The sequence below is a fragment of the Sciurus vulgaris genome (assembly GCF_902686455.1).
Source record: "Sciurus vulgaris genome assembly, chromosome: 15".
Classification (NCBI taxonomy): Eukaryota; Metazoa; Chordata; class Mammalia; order Rodentia; family Sciuridae; genus Sciurus; species Sciurus vulgaris.
Window position 1 is genome coordinate 53,251,608 of NC_136476.1, and position 26,309 is coordinate 53,277,916.

At 39.6% G+C, this 26,309-nt stretch overlaps 1 protein-coding gene across 1 annotated transcript; it reads right to left on the minus strand.

Moving 5' to 3' along the window:
• Positions 1-7,909: 7,909 nt before the first annotated feature.
• Positions 7,910-8,872, minus strand: LOC306644608 (olfactory receptor 13C7; the record flags this gene model as incomplete). Its single annotated transcript, XM_079111657.1, has 1 exon — positions 7,910-8,872. One exon carries the CDS (start codon positions 8,870-8,872, stop codon positions 7,910-7,912), a length of 963 nt encoding a protein of 320 aa, XP_078967783.1.
• Positions 8,873-26,309: the final 17,437 nt, after the last annotated feature.

A 26,309-nucleotide genomic window follows, 5' to 3' on the forward strand; every position in this document is an offset into this window, starting at 1 on the left:
AGTTGAGGTCAAAACCCCTTATCTGGCTTTTATCCAATAGATTCTAAGCTTCTATCATAGTCCAGGCCACTAAAAGGCATTAGAAGGGTCATAAACTAATCTGGTCATGGCTCCTGCCATGAGATTTTCACATGCCTACCTGTGGGCTTGAAAAAGACCAACTGATAACTGAGGTGACAATCTGTGGTTTGAGGTTGTTGCGTGTGTGTGCGTGCGCACAAGAGTATCCTGTATCTGTGCTTTGGTCAGAGCATGGCTGAATTGCCACCAAGATCTGGTAACTTCCACTTCTAAGACCAAAAGCTAAGGTCTGTGACCACTGTCAGAAGCATCTTCAACCTGGACCATGGTTTTCTGATACGTTTTAGTCTCTTACCACATTCTAGTTTCCCCCTTCAGAGTGTGAGTGGGACATTTGTTGAGCTCTCAGTTCACAGATGTCTTCAGTACAAAAGAAGCCTGTTTAGCATCAGGAACAAATAAAAAGACTTGGCCAATTCCTTCTGCCTTTTCCATAAATGGAACACACCTGTCTTGTGTATTGGTTTTGAAAAATATTAGAATCAAATATATGCCACATGAATAGTGGCAAATCATTAATTATGCCTTGTGTTGAATTTTTCCCATGAAATATACTATACATACAGAAGAATGTCAAAAGCATATGTGTACTGTTTAAGGGAAAATTACAAAAATACACATCATGTATTCCTTACTCAAATTAAGAATTCATATTCCAGTACCTTACTCAGCTGCCCTTTTGCTCTTTCTCCTCATTCCAGTTCCTTAGGAGCCCCTCTTCCTCCCTGGCCAAATTATATTCTTTTCTTTCTTCCAGAGGTGATCAATATTCCAATTTTGTAAATATTATTTTATGCTAACTGACTCTTAATGATCCCCATCTCACCCTATGATTTCTATCTCTCATGATCAAATACCACCTGGTACTGCAGGGAAGGACTTTTGTCAACATAAGTAAAGTCCCAAGCCTGTTGACTTTAATATTAGAAGATTAACCAGGTGGGTCTGATCCAATCAGGTGAGAAGCCATATTCAAAGTATGGGGAAGATTCCACATGCCATTTACAAAATTAAAGTTGGAGGGGATCACAAAGACTAAAGAGCTGCTCCAGTGAGCTAAGAATGACCTCTTGGAACAGCCAGTAAGGAAACTAAGACCCCAGCCCACCAACCCCAAGGAACTGTATTCCATCAACAATTCAAATGAGCTGGGAAAGGTTTTATTTTAATTTTTATTTTTATTTTCCCTCAGTACCCAGCCTAGCTCTCCCAGACACCTCACTTACAGAAATGTGAGATAACAATTGGGTGTTGCTTAAAACTGCTAATTTTCAGTAGTTTGTTATGTAGCAATAGAAAACTAATATGCATCATTTTGATTTTTTTCATGGTTTTACCACCTACAAATGCATCACTGAATCATCCCATTTAGAAAAATGGAATAACAATTGTAAACCTAGCTTTTTAAGGAATGGGAAAATTTGCCACTATTTGAGGGAGGACTCATCTGAGGGAATAAGCTCAAGGTTTTAATAGCCCTTCTGGATAGGTCAGGGAGGACTGCAGTATGGCCCCACCTGGCCCCTCTTCTCCCTCTGGTGCCAAGTATCATCAGAGGGAGTGGGTTGTTTTACGTTTTCTGCTTCTAACCTCTTACTTTGGTCCCCTTCATACTTTTAGGAACAGATCAAAGCAGAATCCTGTGTGGGGTGGAATGAGTGCCCTAAGTTAGCTCCAACAAGACTTAGAGAGAGAAGAGGGAATTTTATCAGTGTGTGGTTAAGATAAGGCAAATACAGGAAAGAATGTGGGCATGGATGTCTGAGGCCTTATATCCTCAAGCTCATCAGCAGCAGCAGGATGAGTCTCTGGAAGACAGACCTTCACAGGCCTGTCTCTGAGTCCCAGTGTTTCCTGTGGGCTGGCTGCCTTCTCTGGGAAAGGATGACTGACATGCTGGATCTTCCTTCACTGTCCTGGGGATTCCTTACACATCTATTATAGGTTGGAATTCCTGTTTCTTTTAGCCATTTCTTCCTATTTCTTTGTTTACTCTCTTGTTTTGGTGGAGCACATTCTTCAATAGCTTCTTGAGACAGTAGAATTGTACACACATTTTTTTTAGATCTTTTGTTCTGAACATATTTCTATTCAATCCTCATAAATGACTGATATGTTAGGATTCTCCAGAAAAACAGACCCAAATAGGATACACACACACATACACACACACACATATATACATATAAAATAACTAACGTGAGCAGTTCCTTACTTTATATATACATGTGCGTGCATCTATGTATATACAAAGTAAGGAACTGGCTCATGTTGATTATGGAGGCTGACAAGTCCTTACACGTGTAGTCAATCAGGATGTTAAGAGACCCAAGAGAGTCAGTGGAGAAGTTCCAATCTGAATGCTGGAGGAAAAAAATGCACCAACTCAAGGGCAAAAGAAGTTCCCTTTTGCTCATTCTTTATATTCTATTCAGGCCTTCAACTGATTGGGTGAAGCCCACCCACATTGGGGAGTAGTTCTAGGATTCAAATGTTAATCTCATCCAGAAACACCCTCACAGACATATCCTGTTAAATGTTTCGCTCTTTCAACTCTTCCCTAGCCCACCACCACCCAGTGCTCCACTCCAGGACTTAGGTCTACTGTGAAGCTCAGGAACAAGGGGAAGAGAATGACCCACACCATCGCCTGGACCCCAAGACTCCCAGCCACTCTTGGTGGGGCACTCACCACTAATGGGGTGTCTGGGCACTAGTGGGGAATTCACTCCAGACAGCTGTGCCTCATGTAAACTCTTAACATCTTATTGTTTGTGTGACTCTAAGCTGTCTCCAAACTTCTGGAATGAGGAGATAGTACATGGAAGAAAGAGATTTGGGTATGAAATCAGTGAGGCTAGGTAAAAATTCTGTAGCTCTTACTTTGAATTGTACGTATGATGTATTTGATGTATGAATGATGAATTTGATCTAAATATAAATTTAGTCATGGTTCACTTAACAAAAGGGATACATTCCAGGAAATGCATTGATAGGCAAACATCACAGAGTATATTTTCACAAACAGATGGCATAGCCCACTACATACGTAGCCTATTGCTCTGCCAGAATTGCTCTGGCAAGTAATTTTCCTCCACAAGTAGTTTATGTAGACTTTCCAAAATTCTTCAGCTGCCTGCTTATCAGTCTTGACTACTGACTGGGTGCTCTCACAGTATGTAATGAATCATGATTCTAGAATTGTTTAGACCACCCAGAGCTAGCAGTGAATTCAATCGCAATTGGGTCCAGTCTTTTCTTTCAGCATTGAAAGTTTTTTTGTTTTTTTCTTTGGCCATGATTGTCATGGTGCTGAGAGAGATATACTTTTGTGTCTGGTTTTCAATTCAGGTCATTAGCAGCTTCCCCTTTTATGATCTAGACCCTTCATACCTTATTGTTAATCTCATTGCCTTCCATGAAATAGAAACTTTAACAGCTTCCGTCACTTTGTTTTATTCTTCAAGATCATAGTTTTGGTGGAATGAGATGTGCCTGACTGGTGAGCAAGAACCATCACTGATTTTTCACCCTCATAGTCCTTAATCACTTTTCATTTTATTTACAGGCCAATCATTTGACATGGCCTCCTACTGGAAATATTGGCCATGATTTTTGTAAGATTGGGGCCATGATGAATAAACAACATGAGATCAAATCAAACACAAGAGAAAATGATGCAATTAAGAGACACAGGAAACACAAAATGTATGACCTGCTGCCATTATAATATGACACGCTATTTTATAGTAAATGTTGATAAGCAGAGTATGTTCTAAAATAACAATAGAGAGTATAGTATAGTAAGTACATAAGTATAGAAAGTATAATATAGTAAGTACATGAACATGGTCATTTTCAAGAAGTAGGTAGTATACATAATGGTATGTGCTATAGTTTTATATGACTGGCAGTGCAATAGTTCATACCAGCATCACCATAGACATGTGAGTAGTGCATTGCACTGTTATGTTACAACTGCTATGATGTCACTAGGCAATAGGAATTTTTCAGCTCCATTATAATCCTATGGGACTAATCATGTGTGATACATTGTTGAATGAAACATTATATGACACATGGATATATGTTTAGATATTTATTTAGATATTTATATAACTATACATATGCATATATATATGTATATATATATAAAGTTTTTTTCTCCACTACTCTTTTCACTGAGAAGTCCTAGAAACCATGCCAAATTCAATAGCACCCCTAGCACCCAGATTATGGCTTCTAAATATGGTTCCCCACTAAAGGAAGCAAGAGTTCTTAGAGAAAATGACTTATTCCCAGGTCTTATTCCAGGCAGAGGAAGTATGACATACCAACGATCAGGCAAGTCATCAAAGACATCACAGTCATGCACAAGGTCTCAGGAACCATGAGACCATGACTGCATTTACATGGAAAACTCCCAAGTCTCCAGATCTAATACTGATTTATGAAAAACACAGACACAGACACAGACACTACAGAACTGCAGTCAGCAAAATGCAGACCTTGGGAAACTAATTCTTCCCCAAAAATTTAATTTAAAAGAGATGTTAGTGGTGGAAGAAACAGAGAAAGGGAAAGAACATAAGAAGAGGTAAAGAGACTAATCAGAATGTGTGATTTTACTTGGATCCTGATTTAATTAAATAAATTGAACTAAAACATTTATAAGACATTTTTGGACATACAAATGCCAGATAATTGATGATATCAAGGAACCATCATCAGGTTTTAGATGATATAATGGTAATTTATTTATATTTTTATAAGAATGCCAGTTGTTTTTAGGACTGGGGTTGTGGCTCAGTGGTGGAATGCTTGCCTAGCACTTGTGAGGCACTGGGTCTGATCCTCAGCACCACATAAAATAAATAGATAAAATAAAGGTATTGTGTCCATTTACAACTAAAAAGAAAATTTTAAAAGGAATACCAGTTATTTTTAGAGATAAATTCTGAAATATTTAAATATGGAATGTACAATTACCTGGGATTTGCTTCAAAATAATCCAGGAAAGGGAAAAGTAATCCACAGGGGTATGGATACAATGAATACCTAAGGATTATTCTCTCTACTTTTCTATAGGATTAAATCTTACCATTAAATAAAAGAAAATAAGATTTTCTCAAAACTTAGCTCATCTTACTGAAGCCTCTATTTCTGTTTTCATGTGGATATGGATCTTTTCATGCATTTGCTTTAGCATCTCTCTCTGCAGACTAGCTTTCTTTTCCTCATTAGGCACATGGCCACATTAATCCTTTATGTGATATCTCTGTTCAAGAGCCCTATGCCAGCTAAAAGATGTCTCTATATTCAAATTTCAAATTCTTTGGATTATTCCAGTTTGGATCAAATTTTGTTGTTATTATTGTTATTGTTATTACTACTACTATTATTATTATTTTGGTACTAGGGATTGAAACAAGGGTCACTCTACCACTGAGCTAAGTCACAGTCCCTTTAATTTTAATTTTTTAAAATTTTCTATTTTTATTTTGAGATAGAATCTCATTAGGTTGCCCACACTGGCCTCAAACTTGCAATCCTCCTGCCTCTTCCTCCTGAGTGGCTGGGATTACAGCCATGCATCTGTGGCCAGGGGAATGAGCAGGACTGTCTTTCAGCTGATGCTATGGGAGAAGACATCCTGCCTCAGGAAGAGCTGTCTAGCTAGTGTACCGCAGGCTGCAGATGTGCCAAGCTTGGAATCTCCCTGGGGTCACCAAGTGAGTGTGACCTAAACCCCCAGGAGAATTTCCTTCAGTCAAGAGTAGACTCATCCACATATCTTAGAAAACCATATACATTCCATTATTTTTCATGTGTTTCAAGGCAAGAAAAAGATTGGAATGCATGGAACTAAGGAAGAGGGCAGGGTGTATCTGGAAAGCAGATTTCAGAGAAATTATCTATAATATAAAACAAATTTCAAGATTATAACCATGGTAAATCAGCAAGCTGGAAACTAACCAAGGTGTGTTCCAAAGCTTCTGATGCTAACACAGCACTATGCTGCTTCTTCCAACTATTCTGCACAGTTTTTGTTAACTATTACCAGTGTCCATAGATTCTGAAAAGAGAACAGAATATGCTGGTTGAGTGTTGAAGTTTTCCTGGTGCCACAGTACAGGTTCCCAAGGAAGCAGATCTGAGGCAAATCAGGGTCTAGAGGGGTTAACACATGTGGAAGGGAAGGCAACATGCCCTGGGATGAGTCAGCTCAACTAATTCCTTAGCTAATTTCCAAAGATGACTGACAGTTGAAGAGTGTCCAAAGGAAGTGCATCCAGCAGCAGGAGGAACATGTCCTTCAATCCTTTAGAAGGCTCTGGGTAGAGAACAAGGCAGTTTTCTAGGTCAAAATTTGTAAAATGAAGTATGTTCAGAAGAAATTTGATTCTGCAAGGATGTTTCATTTTAAAGTCAATTCTTGGTTTACAAAGTTGAAGTTTTTCCAGAGTAGATGCCATTCTCTCTGCAGTGGACTATGAAGGCTGTGAATGGGCTCTGTGTTCAAAGGGAAAGGCAAATTCATGTGAGGGTGAGAGAGGTCACACTGGGTTTGACATAGCTAAGGAGGAGCATGCCCCTGAGCTCCCGCAGCCCAGAGACAATTTCAGGGGTCACATAGGCAGTGACTCAGTGTCCCTGTTCTGTCCATATGGGTAGGAGAGCTCTGTGGGGCTGAAAAGAGTGTCTGCCCACCTCTTACACCCAAGCATGGGGCACCCAGGCAAGGCAGGCATAGAATAGATGCTTAAAATTTTTTGGTTCTCAGGGAAAACCTCTTTCCCTCATACTCTCTTAGCCCTTTTGTGTATCTCTGCTGGATGAGATCCTCTCACACTTTCCTCTGGACCTCTTCTCAGCTGCGTGGTTCAGACTGTCAGTTTTCCCATCTCTCTGTGAGCCACCTTGCTCCAGGCCAAGGTTCCATCATCAGCTCACCATCTGCATGTCAGCTTCCCTCAGATCGTGGGGGTTCCCCACTCTGTTCTTTCCCCAGTGGTCCATCCCTCAACTCTCCAGACTACAGAGTCAGACTATGAACATAAATGAGACTTCCTGATGGCAGGAAAACCAAGCTTGACTCTGAATGCCAGCGGTGACTCTCCCAGGCTGGGTTTCCCCACATTGGTATTACAGGATTGAACTTACTTGCTTTCAAAGGAAATGCCCTACATGGATTCTACCTGATCCCGACTCCTCAGGGAAAGGAAAAAGACCAACTTCATTCTCATCACCAAACTCAGCCCCTTCTCCAAGAAAAAATAAAATGTGAAGATGTGTAATCATATCTTATATGAAGACAATTCTTTTTACTATGTTGTGAGTGTAGAATATGAAACAAGGTCAAAACAAGGTCATAAATGTTTGCCTCAGACTGTCTTCAGTACCTCTTTTCAAGAGTAGGATACTGGTTTTACTTTCTGCAACACAAAGATACTCTTAGTCACCCCATGCTGATCATGTTGATGGAGATGTCAGCACGGGCCAATTTAGGGACTACAAGCTTAGGAACAGAGAAGCAATCTACTACATAAGTGGATTCAGACTTGCGCAGTAGAGAAATTAAAAAAAAAAAAATCACTAGTCGTCCATCAGCACCCCTTTCCATCCCTAAAGGCACACTCCCACCAGATTTTAGGTTTCATCATTTTCATCATGTCCAGCAAGAGCTAAAGTTCTTCAGTACGTATACACTTGGATTTTCTGATAATCGTTCTTCATATGTGTCTTCTCTGGGGAACACATTCTTCTGAGGTTCACAGAAGAAGCAGCCAAGAGGCACAGAACTGTGGGAACATCTGTCCTCTAAACATCACTGGGTGAAATGCTTCTGAAATATTACCAGGTTTCTCACAGCAGCCTTCACATCCTTGTTCCTCAGGCTGTAGATGATGGGGTTCAGCATGGGGGTCACCACTCCATAGAACAGGGAGATGAGCTTGTCTGCCAGGTCCTGCTTGTCAGCTCCCAGGGAATCCTTGGACTTGGGCTTCCCATACATGAAGAGGATGGTCCCATAGAAGACGACCACAACTGTGAGGTGGGCAGAGCAGGTGGAGAAGGCCTTTTTCCTCCCCTCAGCAGAGGGGATCCTCAGGATGGTGGCAAGGATGAACACATAGGAGAAAGAGATGAACAGGACTGGGACCCCCAGGAAGATCACATTAGTCACCCCCATGCTGATCACATTGATGGAGATGTCAGCACAGGCCAACTTCAGGACAGCCAGGATCTCACAGGTGAAGTGGTTGATGACATTGTCCCCACAGAAAGGCAACCTCATTGCAAGGGATGTTTGAACCATGGAGGCAGCACTCCCCGCTGCCCAGGAACCTGCAGCCATGGGCACATAGACAGCCTTGCTCATGACCACAGGGTACCTAAGGGGGTTGCAGATGGCCACATAGCGATCAAAGGCCATCATGCTCAGGAGCACACACTCTGTGGCTCCCATGGCAAAGGAGAGAAACATCTGCACAGCACATGCGGAGAAGGAGATGGTCTTCCTGGGGGTGAGGAAGCTGTCGAGAATGAGGGGGACTGAGGAGGTCGTGTAGCAGATGTCCAGGAAGGAGAGGTTGCCCAGGAAGAAGTACATGGGCGTGTGCAGGTGGGAGTCAAGGACAGTCACCAAGATGAGGATGCCATTGCCCAGCAGGATCACCAGGTACATCAGCAGGATGAGCACAAAGAATGTTTTCTCCAGTTTGGGGTGGGCTGACAGGCCCAGGAGAACAAACTCTGACACAGACCCTGTCTGGTTGGCACTTTCCATGGTGTGTCTTCTCTGTCAACATACCTAGAGGTCCAAACTCAATATTCTTTGCCTTGCAAAGGGCCAGGGCATCTGTTCTCGAATTCCAGTCTGGCTAAGTGAAAAAAAAAAAAAAAAAAAAAAAACCAGTTCTGAAAGCCCACAGTATTTACATCTTTCCAAGAAAAAAGATCAACAAAATCAGAAATAGTTTTGGGGCCATAAGACACCAATTTTTAAAAGTTTACAATGATGATTCTGATAATTTAATGCATTTGATTAGTATGGCAATTCATCTCTTTGATCAAATGACTTCAAATTTATTCCATTTTCCCCATATTCTTCCAGATACCACTGACATTAGCTGTGAATCCTCACTTTAGATTTAGGTCTTCTCTCCATATTATTATTACAGAAAATGCTCCTGTTTTTCCCAAGACCTTCTTTCTCATGGGCAAACATCAACCTCAGTATTTTCCATCTATGCATCCATCCATTATTTATTTCATCGTTTCTCAATATCCATCCACCAAAATACTTCTTGATCAGTCAGTGTATCTGGATATGGCAATTTCTATGAAGATCAGAGGTAACCCATGACCTGGGATTAAATGGGCTCAGAACCTGAAAGAGAGGGAAATCATAAGGATTCAGTAGAGATCAGAGTATCCTAAAGGGCAACCTGGGTATTGGTGGGAACAGAGGTCACAGAAAGCTCTCTTGGTGATGTAGAATCCAAATAGGTCTTAACGGAAAAGGGAAGATTAGACGTAGACACAAAGCAAAGGGGAGAGGTTTCCAAGGTGATTTTGTGTACTGGAAATTCTTATATATTCCTAATAATGTGAATCTGTTATTTCATGAAGATATAGAGAGATAACCTCAGAAACCCACAGTGGTTCACAGTCCCAGAAATCTAGTTCTCTTGGGCAAATGAAACAGTACTTAAAACAATTTTTTGTTGTTGTTCTATTAAGTTTCTTTCCCTCTGGGTGAGTATCCACACAGGAATCAATGGACATACTGTCCTTGAGTCTTTTGGTTCAGCAGCTAAGTATATCACCCAGACTGAGACTCTGATGCTGGTTATGCTCCCCAAATAATCTGGTCCAACCTTCTCTCCCTTTCTAGATCCTTTTCTGCACAACATCGTTGTACGACTTTTCAGTTTCAGTTTGATCTCTTGTGGTGATGGAGAGTTTACTACATTTCCAAACTGCCTGCTCCATACTTGCAGAGCTCTGGAATATCAGAAAATTCTTCATATTGAAGTTAGCCAACGACTTTCTGAGTTTCTTTCATAATTTTGATGGTGGTTCAGCTTCCTTCTGGAATTGCCTGAGTTTGTAGAAAGCCATTAGGAGAGGCTCTGAAACCATAGGACCATCTCCCTTCTGGGGGAGTCTCTGAAGTCAGGTGAGTTCATGAACCGAAACTGCAAAGTTTCTTAGACTTCTTGCCTTCTAGATTTTTCTGGCCCAAGAAGGGTTCTGCATGGCCTTCAATCCTTGTAATACTACTGAAATTGCTTCATTTATTCCTTTCTCAAGCCCCAATCCGTTTGGAAAATCAAATCAGAAGTGCTAATAAAAGGTTGAGCATTGCTTTGATAAGAACCCTTACCTTAATCAGGAACTTACTGAGAAAGTGTCCCTATGCCTGGGAAGAGTACCTGGGTGAGAAATAGAAACTGAAATGATACCTTTGATTTGAAGAAAAGAGTGAAAGTTAGATCTGCCCACTTGATCTTGGTTCTGTTTTAGACAAAATCTCCAAACAAACAACCAGCACATGTAGAAGGTAATTTGGAATCAGGGCTGTGATTGGGACCACTGTGCTCCCTGAAGTGATTAAAAGTTTGGAAACAGAATCATACAGTCAGGAAACTTTTCATTCTTCTGGGACATTGTCCCTAAGATCCAATTATGCTGAAGCGCTCCAGGAAGATTTCTTTTTCTTCTTTCTTTGTTTCTGTTGGAACTTGCCATACTTAGGTCACTGAAGGACATCAGAGTAAGCATTTCCATGACCTGCTTGAAGTACTACAAACTTCCAAAAGGCAACTCTTGAAAAAAAAAAAAAAAAAAACTAAAGAGCTACTCTCTAGGAAAGAGACCCCAACTGGAAAGAAGTTAGATTTTGGTGCAGTGGTCAAGTGTCACACAGAGGAGGCAGCATAACAAAACACATGAAATCACAGCAGCAGTGTGTTACTTATAGATTCCAGAGGGAAGAGGGCAGCAAGCCTCACTGGGTCAGCAGAAAAAGAAAGAGCCTCCTAGACATGCATGTTCTACCATGGGTAGGGAGCAAGAGAGAGAGAGGGAGGGACCTGTGAGCCAAAGCCTTTATTGGGTCCTGATCAATCCCAAGCACATTTCATACAGAGTTCTAATTGATAGATATAGAGCAAACAGACACGAGTTCTATGAAGTCAAGCTGTGACTGACAGGTGATCACTGTGGCATATCTGGATAGTCCCTGTAGGGTGTGAGGATCAGTGGCATGAGTTCACAGTTTATGTATGTCCTATAGGGAGGCCATCATGAGAAGGCGGTTGTATAGGGCAGATACCTGAATTGACCCCATATTAAGGAATTGGAAGGAGGCAGAGAACTGGAACTTTGTTAAGAGGGACTAAGCCCTGCTTCTGGCATAAGAAAATCACATTTGTATTCAAAATGCATGCCAAGGAAGCATGAAAGCATAAAAAATTTACTAGAATTTTTTTCAGTACAGGGGATAAAACCCAGGGGTTCTTTACCACTGAGCTATATCCCCTGCACCCTCCACCCCACCTTTTAATTTTATTTTGAGATGGGGTCCCACTATTTGCCAAGACTGGCCTCAAACTTGTGATCTTCTTGCCTCAACCTCCCAAGTCACTAGGTTTACAGTGTGTGCACCACACCTGGCTGGAATCCCTTTTAATTACTGACTCGCACGTCCTGGTATGAACACAGCAGCAGTTTGTCCATTCTCTTTGATGATGGCTATCTCAACATTTCTAGTTTTGACTATTGTGAGTGAAGCTCTTATAAACATTCTCATATTTGTATTTTTGTGGACATATATTTCAATTTCTCTTGGCTAAATACCTGAGAATGGAATTGCTGGGTCCTACCATAGGACCCATATGCTTCCTTTTAAAAGAAACAAACAGTTCTTTTGCCAATGTGTTATACTAGTTTATACTGTTACCAATGATGTATGAGAGTTCTAGTTGTATCACATACTTGCCAATATTTGGTATTTTCTATCTTTTAAATTTTAACCACCTTGGTTGATATGTAGTGGTAGCTCTTTTGTTTAATTTGCATTTCTTGACACTAATGATATTTATCAAGCACTTTTCCATGTCCCTATTGGCCATTTATATATCTTTGTGAATTATCTACTGAAATATTTTATGTATAATGATTTTGTTGTTGGTTTTTAAAATATTTTTATAGGAGCTCTTTAAGTATTTTTCATTCAAGACCTTTGTTGGATATATGTATTATAAATATTTTTCCTGTCCATGGTTTCATATTCATTTTCTTAATTGTGTCTTCTGCTGAACAGATGTTTTAAATTTTTATCAACTCTTATCAATTGTCTTTTTTTTGGTTATTATTTTTCATATCCTAAGAAAATTCTGCCTATCTCCCAGTTACAAATATTTTCCTTATGTTTTATTTTAAAAGCTTTATAATTTTAGAATTTATTTAGATCCATCATCCACAGTGAATTAATTTTAATGTATGGTTTGGGTTAGAAATTGAAGTTCATTTTTTCCTATATGGATATTCAGTTGTCTCTGAAACATTTGTTGAAAAGAAGGTGAAGGATTTGTGTGATTTCTTTATTAATTGCTTCATATAATTCACCAGAAAAACCATATAGGCCTGAAGCTTTCTTTATGATTTTGGGTTTAATAATAAATTTGATTTCTTTAGTAGATAAATGGCTATTCATATTTCTTATTTCATCTTTTGATAGTTTTAGTAAATTGTATTTTTAGGGAATTTTGGCATTTTTATCTAATTATATAATTTATTGTCTTAAACTAATAATTCTTTTATTATTATTTTAATATTCATAAAACCTATAGTGGCTTCTTTTCATTCCCGATTTCGATAACTATGTTCTCTCTCTTCAGTTATTTTTACTAGGAACTTACCAACTTTGTTGCCTTTTTATAACACACATTTGGATTTGATAATATTTTCTATTGTCCCTTTTCTATTTCATTATTTTTGTTGTTATTGTCATTTCCTTTTCCTACATTAGCTTTACTTTGTTTTTCTAACTTCTTGGTTTTGTGTTTTTTGGTTTTTTTTGGTACTGGGGATTGAACCAGGGGTGCTCTTCCACTGAGCCACATCCCCAGCTCTATTTTGTGTTTTATTTAGAGAGAGGTTCTCACTGAGTTATTTAGTGCCTCGCTTTTGCTGAGGCTGGCTTTGAACTGTTGATCCTCCTGCCTCAGCCTCCCAAGCCACTGGGATTACAGGCATGAGCCACCACACCTGGCTGTTTTTCTTTCTTTTTTTTTTTAATTTATTTTTATTGTAAACAAATGGGATACATGTTGTTTCTGTTTGTACATGGAGTAACAGCATACCATTTGCATATTCATACGTTTACATAGAGTAATGATGTTTGATTCATTCCGTTATTTTTTTCCTTCCCCCCACCCCTCCCACCTCTCTTTCCCCTCTATACAGTCCCTCCTTCCTCCATTCTTGCCCCCCTCTCACTCCCCATTATGTGTCATCATCCGCTTATCAGTGAGATCATTTGTCTTTTGGATTTTTGAGATTGGCTTATCTCACTTAACACGATATTCTCCAATTTCATCCATTTGCCTGCACATGCCATAATTTTATTATTCTTTATAGCTGAGTAATATTCCATTGTATATATATACCACAGTTTCTTTATCCATTCATCAATTGAAGGGCATCTAGGTTGGTTCCATAGTCTGGCTATGTGAATTGAGCAGCTATGAACATTGATGTGGCTGTATCTCTGTAGTATGCTGATTTTAAGTCCTTTAGGTATAGGCTGAGGAGTGGGATAGCTGGGTCAAATGGTAGGTCCATTCCAAGTTTTGAAGGAATCTCCACACTGTTTTCCAGAGTGGCTGCACTAATTTACAGTCCCACCAGCAATGTATGAGTGTACCTTTTTCCCCACATCCTCTCCAACACCTATTGTTGCTTGTATTCTTGATAATCACCATTCTAATTGAGGTGAGATGGAATCTTAGTGTAGTTTTGATTTGCATTTCTCTTATTACTAAAGATGGTGAACATTTTTTCATATGTTTGTTGATTGCTTGTAGATCTACTGTGAAGTGTCTGTTCATATCCTTAGCCCATTTGTTGATTGGGTTATTTGTATTCCTGGTGTAGAGTTTTTTGAGTTCTTTATATATTCTGGAAATTAGTGATTCTATATATGTCTATTAAGTCTAGGTTATTGATTGTGTTATTGAGTTCTATGGTTTCTTTGGTTGGATTTTGTTTGGAAGATCTATCTAGTGGTGACAGCGGTGTGTTAAAGTTGCCCAGAATTATTGTGTTGTGGTCTATGTGATTCTTGAAATTGAGAAGGATTTGTTTGATGTATAGGGATGCACCATTGTTTGGGGCATAAATATTTACTACTGTTATGTCTTCCTGATTTATGGTTCCCCTAAGCAGTATGAAATGTCCTTCTTTAGCCCTTCTGACTAACTTTGGCTTGAAGTGCACTTTATCTGATATAAGGATGGAAACCCCCGCTTTTTTACTGAGTCCATGTGCGTGGTAGGTTTTTTCCCATCCTTTCACCTTTAGTCTGTGGATGTCTTTTTCTATGAGATGAATCTCTTGCAGGCAGCATATTGTTGGGTCTTTCTTTTTAATCCATTCTGCCAGTCTATGTCTTTTGATTGATGAGTTTAGGCCATTAATGTTCAGGGTTATTATTGAGATATGATTTGTATTCCCAGTCATTTGGCTTATTTTTGGTTTTTAAGTTGGCTTGGTTTCTCCTTTGAGTGCTTTTTCTCTAAGGTAGTTCCTCCCTTTGCTGACCTCCATTGTTGTTTTTCATTTCCTCCTCATGGAATATTTTGTTGAGAACATTCTGTAGTGCAGGCTTTCTATTTGTGAATTCTTTTAACTTTTGTTTATCATGGAAGGATTTTATTTCATCTTCAAATCTGAAGGTTAGTTTTGCTGGGTATAGGATTCTTGGTTGGCAACCATGTTCTTTTAGAGCTTGAAATATGTTGGTCCAGGCCCTTCTAGCTTTTAGAGTCTGGGTTGAGAAGTCTGCTGCTATCCGTATTGGTCTCCCCCTATATGTAATCTGATGCTTTTCTCTCACAGCCTTCAAAATCCTGTCTTTATTTTGAATGTTAGGCATTTTCATTATAATGTGCCTTGGTGTGAATCTGTTGTGATTTTGTGCATTTGGTGTTCTGTAAGCCTCTTGTATTTGAATTTCCATTTCATTCTTCAGGTTTGGGAAATTTTGTTATTTCATTGAATAGGTTGTTCATTCCTTTGGTTTGTATCTCTGTGCCTTCCTCAATCCCAATAATTCTTAAATTTGGTCTTTTCATGATGTCCCATAGTTCTTGGAGATTCTGTTCATGATTTCTTACCATCTTCTCTGTTTGGGCAACTTTATTTTCAAGATTAAATATTTTGTCTTCATTGTCTGAGGTTCTGTCTTCCAAGTGGTCCAGTCTGTTGGTGACGCTTTACATTGAGTTTTTTATTTGGTTTATTGTCTCCTTCATTTCAAGGATTTCTGTTTTTTTTTTTTTTTTTTTTTTTTTGAGAATCTCTATCTCTTTGTTGAAGTGATTTTTTGCTTCCTGCAGGTGCTCTTTCAGCTTATTGGTATTATCATTCATTGCCTGCATTTGCTCTCTTATCTCATCCTTTGCTTCGTGAATCATCTTAATCATGTATAATCTGAAGTCCTTTTCTGACATTTCTTCTAACATACTGTCATTGGATTCTATCTATTACTATAGAATCTAGATTTGTTTGGATCATTTTCTTCCCTTGGTTTTTCATGTTGTTCATGTGTCTTCCCCTCTAGCAGTGCAGATCTGGGGTATTACAGATTTCCCCCTACAGGCTTAGAGTGGCCCTATAGGTTTCCAAAACCCTTTCTTTAAGGGGAGATCAATATTAGCAAATTAGGATTGCATAGTGTCTGCCCAAATCAGACACTATGCAATCCTAGACCAAATAGCCCCTATGGGGACAATAACAAAATTGTCATAATAAACAAAATGAGTTCAAATATTATCTTCGGTAAAACAAACAGGTTTGCAATAAGGTCTACAGTTTCTAATGGAGGACAAAGAGGATGCAGAGGGATGTAGAATGTGGCTGTTAATGGGATAAGAAAAGAATATACAGGCGGGTTTCAAGATGGCGGCCTAGAGGGTGGCTGCATTTCATGTTGCTCCAGGACTCAGGATTCAAAAGAGGAGATATTGAGATGCTTGGGACCAACTCAAAGCAGCCGGGTGACTCTCACCCCCTGGGGAGGCATCCCGGATGGGACAGTGGTCCCGGAACGCAGGAAACTTTGTGAAGTAGAACTGCCGGCGAGATGCCCCTCCCCCCGCTGGAGCAGTGAACTCGGACAGCTGGGAGCATCGTAAAGGAGGCCGCTCGGCACAGCGCTGGGACTCGGAGCAACCACTGGGGCTCCGGCGGCTGCCCAGGGGAAGAGTGGCGAGGAGAGCTGTGTGGACTCAGGACACCGGGGCCTGCCCTGAGGAGGAGGAGGAGGAGCGTGGCCACTTGGATTCGGAGTGACTGCACCGGAGCTACAGGCGGTTGTCAGAGGAGAAGCTGCGCGGCGAGCTGTTTGGACTCAGAATGACGCTTCTGAACACCAGGGCCTGCCCTGAGGACGAGGAGGAGGAAGAGGAGCGCGGCCGCTTGGATTCGGGGTGACTACACCAGAGCTACAGGCGGTTGCCAGAGAAGGGGCTGCGTGGCGAGCTGTTTGGACTCAGACCACTTCTGAACCCCGGGGCCTGCCCGGAGGAGTAGGAGGAGGAGGAGGAGGAGCGCGGCGGGTCCTTTGGACTCGCAGTGACTGCATTAGCGCTCCAGGCGGCTGCTCAGAGGAGAAGGCGAGTGGTGAGTTGTTTGGACTTAAAGTGACAGCTCCTGAACACAGGGGGGCTGCCTGGAGGAGAAGCGTGGTGGGACGTTTGGTCTTGAGTGGCCGCACCAGAGCTCCGGGCGGTTGCCCAGAGGACCCGTGCTGCGGGTCACGTGGACTCAGAGCCACTCAGAGCGACCGCTCCTGAACACCCCGGGGGTTATCTGGAGAAGGAAGAGGAACGGGGAGGGTCACTTCGACTCGGAGTGATTGATTGCCCAGGGCTACGGGTGGTTGGTGGAGGTGGAGACACGCAGTGAGTTTCTTGGACTCCTAGTGACCGCACCGGAATACTGGGCGGCTGTCTGGAGGAAGAGGCGTGTGGCGGGTCTCTGGGATTCAGAGCGATTGTACAGGGCCCCAGGTGGCTGCTCAGAGGAGGGGCCGCATAGCCAGGCGATTAGGTGCAGAGCAGGGTCCCAGGACCTAGGAGGCTTCTTGGTGGAAGAGCCGCACAGAGACAGGCTTAGGGTGGAGCGAAGGTTCCAGGCCTGCGGGCAGATTCTCTGAGGAAGGGCAGCCTAAGGAGAGTCATCTGCAAAGGGTGAGGCTTCCAGGCCCAGGAGGTAGGGCCGGGCCCCTGGGAACTTTGCAGAGGAAGGCAGCCCAGCCCAGGTGGTAGCTGTAAATTGAGGGGAATCTCTAGGAGGGAACTGACCAGCGAGACCTCCCACCAGGTGAGTCTTCCCTGCTGGGTGAGGTTTCCCCACAAGGACGGTAAAACCAGAGACTCAGGCCCAAACAGGCCTTGCCTCAGCCCACAGCCTAGGTCCCCTTTGGATGACCATTGGTCAACAAGTGGAGGCACCTCTGCCCACTAGCAGGGATTATACCCCACCTGAAGGCCACCACTCCTAGAGAGGCAGCTTCCTTGTGGAGCACCGCATTATCAACTTCCTCCAAGACTTCAGCCTACTGAAGGCTAAGGGGGGATATATATAAAAATCTTCAGGGACATTGTAAGTCAATAGAGGAAATCTGCAATATCTCAGCGGTCCTCTGATACCTGAACAATATGAGAAAACAAGGAAAGAAAATGCTGCAAACAAATCTAGATGTTACATCAATAAAACCCAGTGACAGCATGGCAGAAGAAATGACAGAAAAGGAGTTCAGAATGTGCATAATTAAAATGATCAGAGAAGCAAACGATGAGATGAAAGAGCAAATGCACGCACTGAATGATGAGATGAAAGAGCAAATGCAAGCATTGATTGATCGCACCAATCGACAGTTAAAAGAGCAAATACAGGAAGCAAAAGATCATTTCAATAAAGAGTTAGAGATATTGAAAAAAAACCAAACAGAAATCCTTGACATGAAGGAAACAATAAACCAAATTAAGAACTCCATAGAAAGTATATCCAATAGGATAGAACACCTGGAAGACAGAACCTCAGACATTGAAGACAAAATATTTAACCTTGAAAACAAAGTTGAACAAACAGAGAAGATGGTAAGAAATCATGAACAGAATCTACAAGAACTATGGGATATCATGAAAAGGCCAAATTTAAGAATTATTGGGATTGAGGAAGGCCTAGAGAAACAAGCCAAAGGAATGAACAACCTATTCAATGAAATAATATCAGAAAATTTCCCAAATCTGAAGAATGAAATGGAAAATCAAGTTCAAGAGGCTTATAGGACTCCAAATACACAAAATTACAACAGACCCACACCAAGGCACATTATAATGAAAATACCGAACATACAAAATAAAGACAGAATTTTAAAGGCTGTGAGAGAAAAGAACCAAATTACATTCAGGGGGAAACCAATACGGATATCAGCAGATTTTTCAATCCAGACCCTAAAAGCTAGAAGGGCCTGGAACAACATTTTTCAAGCCCTGAAAGAAAATGGATGCCAACCAAGAATCTTATACCCAGCAAAACTTACCTTCAAATTTGACGATGAAATAAAATCCTTCCATGATAAACAAAAGCTAAAAGAATTTACAAAAAGAAAGCCAGCATTACAGAACATTCTCAGCAAAATATTCCATGAGTAAGAGATGAAAAACAAAGAAGCAAATCAGCAAAGGGAGGAATTATCCTAAAGGAATTGTCAAATAAAGGAGGAAACAAGTTGTGTCAAACAAATAAATAAATAAAATTTTAAAAATGAACTAAATGACCAGGAAACCAAATCATATCTCTATAATAACCCTGAATGTTAATGGCCTGAATTCATCAATCAAAAGACATAGACTGGCAGATTGGATTAAAAAGAAAGATCCAACAATATGTTGCCTGCAAGAGACTCACCTCATAGAAAAAGATACCCATAGACTAAAGGTGAAAGGATGGGGAAAAACATACCATGCACATGGACTCAGCAAAAAAGCTGGAGTATCCATCCTCATTTCAGATAATGTGGACTTCAAGCCAAAGTTAGTCAGAAGGGATAAAGAAGGTCATTTCATACTGCTTAAGGGAAGCATAAAACAGCAAGATATAACAATCATAAACATCTATGCCCCAAACAGTGGCTCATCCATGTATGTCAAACAAATCCTTCTCAATTTCAGAAACCAAATAGACCATAACACAATAATACTAGGTGATTTTAACACGCCTCTCTCACCACTGGACAGATCTTCCAGACAAAAATTGAACAAAGAAACCATAGATCTCAATAACACAATCAATAATTTAGACTTAACGGACATTTATAGAATATACCATCCAACCAAGAGCGAATACACTTTCTTCTCAGCAGCACATGGATCCTTCTCTAAAATAGACCATATATTATGCCACAAAGCTAATGTTAGCAAATACAAGAAGATAGAGACACTACCATGTATTCTATCAGATCATAATGGATTGAAGTTAGAAATAAATGAAAGAGTAAAACACAGAAACTATTCCAACATCTGGAGATTAAACAATATGCTATTATATGATGAATGGATAACAGAAGATATTAGGAAGGAAATTAAAAAATTCTTAGAGGTAAATGAGAACAAAGAAACATCATATCAAAATCTCTGGGACACTATGAAAGCAGTACTTAGAGGGAAATTTATTTCATGGAGCGCATTTAATAAAAGAAGTAAAACTCAACAAATAAACGACCAAACACTACAGCTCAAAGCCCTAGAAAAAGAAGAACAGAACAGCACCAAAAGTAGTAAAAGACAGGAAATAGTTAAACTCAGAGCTGAAATCAATGAAATTGAAACAAAAGAAACAATACAAAAAATTGACAAAATAAATAGTTGGTTCTTCGAAAAAATAAACAAAATTGATAAACCTTTAGCCACACTAACAAAGAGAAGACGAGAGAAAACCCAAATCACTAAAATTCGGAATGAACAAGGAAATATCACAACAGACAGGATTGAAATACAAAACATAATTAGAAACTATTTTGAAAATCTATACTCCAACAAAATAGAAAATTTTGAAGTCATCAACAGGTTTCTAGAGACATATGAATTGCCTAAACTGAACGAGGAGGACATAAACAATTTAAATAGACCAATTTCAAGTACTGAAATAGAAGAAGTCATCACAAGCCTACCAACAAAGAAAAGCCCGGGACCAGATGGGTTCTCAGCCGAGTTCTACAAAACCTTTAAAGAAGAGCTCATTCCAATACTTCTCAAAGTATTCCATAAAATAGAAGAGGAGGGAGCCCTCCCAAACTCATTCTATGAAGCCAATATCACCCTGATACCTAAACCAGACAGAGACTCATCAAGGAAAGAAAATTTCAGACCAATATCCTTAATGAACATCGATGCAAAAATTCTCAACAAAATTTTAGCAAATCGCATACAAAAACATATTAAAAAGATAGTGCACCATGATCAAGTTGGTTTCATCCCAGGATGCAAGGTTGGTTCAACATCTGGAAATCAATAAACGTAATTCACCACATTAATAGACTTAAAGTCAAGAATCACATGATTATTTCAATAGATGCAGAAAAAGCATTTGATAAAATACAGCACCCCTTCATGCTCAAAACACTAGAAAAAATAGGGATAGTGGGAACATTCCTTAACATTGTAAAGGCCATTTATGCTAAGCCCATGGCTAATATCATTCTAAATGGTGAAAAACTGAAAGCATTCCCCCTAAAAACTGGAACAAGGCAGGGATGCCCTCTTCACCACTTCTATTCAACATCGTTCTTGAGACTCTGGCCAGAGCAATTAGACAAACCAAAGAAATTAAAGGGATACGAATTGGGAAAGAAGAACTCAAACTATCCCTGTTCGCTGATGACATGATTATATATTTAGAGGAACCTGGAAATTCCACCAGAAAACTCTTAGAACTCATAAGTGAATTCAGTAAAGTAGCAGGTTACAAGATCAATGCCCATAAATCCAACGCATTTTTATACATAAGTGATGAATCTTCAGAAAGAGAAATTAGGAAAACTACCCCATTCACAATAGCCTCGAAAAAAATAAAATACTTGGGAATCAATCTCACAAAAGAGGTGAAAGACCTCTACAATGAGAACTATACAACACTAAAGAAAGAAATTAAAGAACACCTTAGAAGATGGGAAGATCTTCCATGTTCTTGGATAGGAAGAATTAATATTGTCAAAATGGCCATACTACCTAAAGTGCTATACAAATTCATTGCAATTCCAATTAAAATCCCAATGATGTACCTTACAGAAATAGAGCAAGCAATTATGAAATTCATCTGGAAGAATAAGAAACCCAGAATAGCTAAAGCAATACTTAGCAGGAAGAGTGAAACAGGGGGTATTGCAATACCAGATCTTCAACTCTACTACAAAGCAATAGTAACAAAAACGGCATGGTATTGGTAACAAAATAGAAAGGTAGATCAATGGTATAGAATAGAGGACATGGACACAAACCCAAATAAATACAATTTTCTCATACTAGACAAAGGTGCCAAAAATATGCAATGGAGAAAAGATAGCCTCTTCAACAAATGGTGCTGGGAGAATTGGAAATCCATATGCAACAGAATGAAACTAAACCCCTATCTCTCACCATGCACGAAACTAAACTCAAAATGGATTAAGGACCTCAGAATCAGACCAGAGACCCTGCAGATTATAGAAGAAAAAGTAGGTGCAAATCTTCACCTTGTTGGTCTAGGATCAGACTTCCTTAACAGGACTCCCATAGCACAAGAAATAAAAGCTAGAATCAACCACTGGGATAGATTCAAACTAAAAAGCTTTCTCTCAGCAAAGGAAACTATCAGCAATGCGAGGAAAGAGCCTACAGAATGGGAGAATATCTTTGCCAATCATACTTCAGATAGAGCACTAATCTCCAGAATCTATAAAGAACTCAAAAAACTTTACTCCAAGAATTCAAATAATCCAGTGGACAAATGGGCTAAGGAAATGAATAGACACTTCACAGAAGAAGATCTACGAGCAATCAATAAACATATGGAAAAATGTTCAACATCTCTAGTAATAAGAGAAATGCAAATCAAAACCACCCTAAGATTCCATCTCACCCCAATTAGAATGGTGATTATCAAGAATACGAGCAACAACAGGTGTTGGCGAGGATGTGGGGAGAAAGGTACACTCATACATTGCTGGTGGGGCTGCAAATTAGTGCAGCCACTCTGGAAAGCAGTGTGGAGATTCCTTAGAAAACTTGGAATGGACCTGCCATTTGACCCAGCTATTCCACTCCTTGGCCTATACCCAAAGGACTTAAAATCAGCATACTACAGAGACACAGCCACATCAATGTTCATAGCTGCTCAATTCACAATAGCCTGACTGTGAAACCAACCCAGATGCCCTTCAATTGATGAGTGGATAAAGAAACTGTGGTATATATATACAATGGAATATTACTCAGCCATAAAGAATGATAAAATTATGGCATTTGCAGGCAAATGGATGAAATTGGAGAATATCATGCTAAGTGAGATAAGCCAATCTCAAAAAGCCAAAGGACGAATGACATCGCTAATAAGTGGAGGATGACACATAATGGGGGGGAGGGAAGGGTTAGTGTTAGGGTTAGAGTTAGGGTTAGGGAGGGGGGCAAGTATGGAGGAAGGAAGTACTGTATAGAGGGAAAAGAGGGGTGGGAGGGGTGGGGGGAAGGGAAAAATAGAATGAATCAAACAACATTACTCTATGTAAATTTATGATTACACAAATGGTATGCCTTTACGCCATGTACAAACAGAGAAACAACATGTATCCCATTTGTTTACAATAAAAAAAAAGAAAAAAAAAAAAAAAGAAAAGAATATACAGAAGTTCCAGAAAATAGAAAGGGTGAGAGTGTAATCAAAAGAAATCGGATGTTAGCATGCAAAAAAGGGAGAAAGAGACTATGAGGGAACAGGTAAACCAAAGGAAAAGCAAGCAAGAAAAGTAAAGAAATAAAAACTTAAATTTTTTTTAAAAGGAGAAAAAAGAAAATCTACAGTATAACAATCAAATACTAATGAAGCCTCCCAGTATTCAGTAACCTGATGCATGAGAGGTACCTGACAATGAGCTTCAAGCCTCCAGCAGGCGTCACAGGATGGGATTTGCCCCACCCAAAGATCGCCGGCTTCCAGGATTATCCAAGATGGCCACTCTGGCTTTGAAATGTGTTGGCAAATGGGGAGCTGGAGCTCAAGGGTGGACGTGGTCAGCTGGAGGTCCCGGAGATGGGATGCAGTTGGTCCGGCAGGGGTCCTGGAGGTCCCATGTGTTTGGTGTGGTTTTGGGATCCTGGAGGCTGGGTGCAATCAGTCGGTCTGGGGTCTTGGTGATAGGGCGCAGTCAGTTGGTCTGCGGGTCCTGGCGGCAGGGAGCAGTCAGTCAATGTGAGGGCCCCAGAGGAAGGGAGTGATCAGTTGGGCTGAGGGATCCTGGAGATGGAGCTCAGTCAGTCTGGCCTGGGGTCCTACAGGGTCTGGCTGTTGTCTCAAAATGGCAGCAGCCACGTGTAATCAAACCTGCAGGTACTGTAACAGTGAACTTCCAGGCAGCAGCAGGCAGCTGGTGCTCCACTGGTGGTAGGCGATCAGTTTGCTGACTGTTGTTGGACGATCAGGAGGTGAACCTGGAGCGTTGGGTGATGGATAGGAGTAAGGCAGGTGATGTACAGGCGAGAGGCAGGCAAATGACGGATGATAGACACCTGACAGTGAGCCTGTTTTCTTTCTTAAGGGGAAAACTTAGATCTTAGATTTGGGGCATGCATTTAATTAAAGTTTTAACATTTCCTCTAAGCACTGCTTTAGATGTATCACACAAATTTTGATATGTTTATTTTTTTCTTATCACTTAGTTCAAAATATTTCTAATCTCTTCTACGAAGTAAGAGGTATTAAGAAATATTTTTAATGTCTAAAAAATTGTGGAATTTTTTCTAGATAGCATAATGTTAGTGATCTCTTATATGATTATATTATAATTAGAGAATATACTCTGTAGGATTTCAATCTTTTTCAAAGTGTATTGAGATATCTGTGGACCAGCAATATTTTACACTTATGATTTTGCCATATGCACTTGAGTAGAATGTTTTTTTTTCTGTAGTTGTATATGTCATGTTTTATAAAAACCTTTTAGTTGAAGTGGCTGATGGTGTTCTTCAGCTTTTTCATGTCCTCACTGATTTTTTTGTCTGTTTTATCAATTTCTGAGAGAAGCATATAAAAAAAATGAATTTTAACTGTGGAACAATTTATTCTTTTAATTATTTCAATTTTTAATCATTTTATTTGTTTTTTTAGTAGTTTTTTCAACTTTTGCTTCATGTATTTTGATTTTTAGTTATTAGGTGAATATACATTCATGACTTTTATGTCTTCCTGATTAGTTGACACTTTGTCATTATGAAATGTCCCTCTTTATCTCTCGTAATACTGTCTTTTAGGCTACTTATTCTGATATTAAGGTAACCGTTACCTGTTTGCTTGATATATTTTCATCCTTTTACTTTCAACCTATGTATGTCTTTATATTTAAAATGCTTCTTTTAGACGGCATATAGTGCTGTTTGCTTGAGCCTTTTTCTTTCACCCTACCCTCACTTGTCTTCCACTTTACCTTCACTTATAATAAAATTCTCTTGCATAACTTCTGGTGTCTGGCTTTACATTTTCTTTTGTCAGAACGCAAGAACTGAGATTGAAGCTTCAGCTCCCAACTCTTCTGTGACAAAATGACTGGAAGATAACCATGGTGTAAAGTTTAATAGGCATAAAAGTAATAGGAAGTCAAAAAATCATCCCTTACATTCGTGGTCAACAAAAATACGAAGGCACTCCAATGAAGAAAAGACAGACTTTTCAACGAATAGTGCTGAAACAATTGGTTATTCCTATTTAAAAACAGATTAGATTCTTAACTCACAACACACAAATAATAACTCAAAATCAATCATAGACCTAAATGTAAAACCTTAATCCATACAACATCTAGAAGAAAACATTTGGCAAAATCTTTGTGACCTTGGTTAGGTAAGGATTTCTCAGATCAGATACCAAAAGCAGAATTCATGAAAGAAAATATTAAATTAGATTATAAAATTTCAAAAAACATTTTTTTGTTCTTCAAATGACACCATAATAAAATGAAAAGAAGACTGGAATATTTATAAATAAAATGAAAAAAGGTCAATTATATATGTGATGAAGGACTTGTATCCAGGATACATAAAGAACTCTTACATGTAGTTCAAAAATAAAAAGACAACAACCCAGATGAAATATCATCATCAAAAAAGATAAATGCATGAATGGCTAATAAGCACATGGAGAGATGTTCAATATCAGCTACTATCATGGAGAATGCAAATTAAAACTACAATGAGATACTAGTACATTAAATAGAAGAGCTACATCAAAAGGCTATAACAGGAAGCTCTTGGGGAGATGTGGAGAAACACTTATACATTGTTTGTGGGAATTTAAAATGATACAACCACTTTGAAAACCAGTTCAGGGGTTTCTTGGAGTTAAACACATTTTTTACCATTTGACTCACCAATTTCATAAAAGATTGTGTACATAAACGTTCACAGGAACATTATTCATAAGCCCCAGACTAGGAACAATCCAAATATTTATCCATGGAAAAATAGATAAACACAAGGTGATATCTCCATACAATGAAATTGTACTCCACAATCCAAGAGGCAAATTACTGGTAAATGTTACCACTGGATAAACCTCACAAACATTATGCCAAGTGAGAAAAAAAAAAAGACACAAAAGACTACATATATATGATTTTATTTACTTGACACTTCTAGAAAAACAAATCTTTCTATAAATAAGTTAGTAGTTGCCTGGCATTA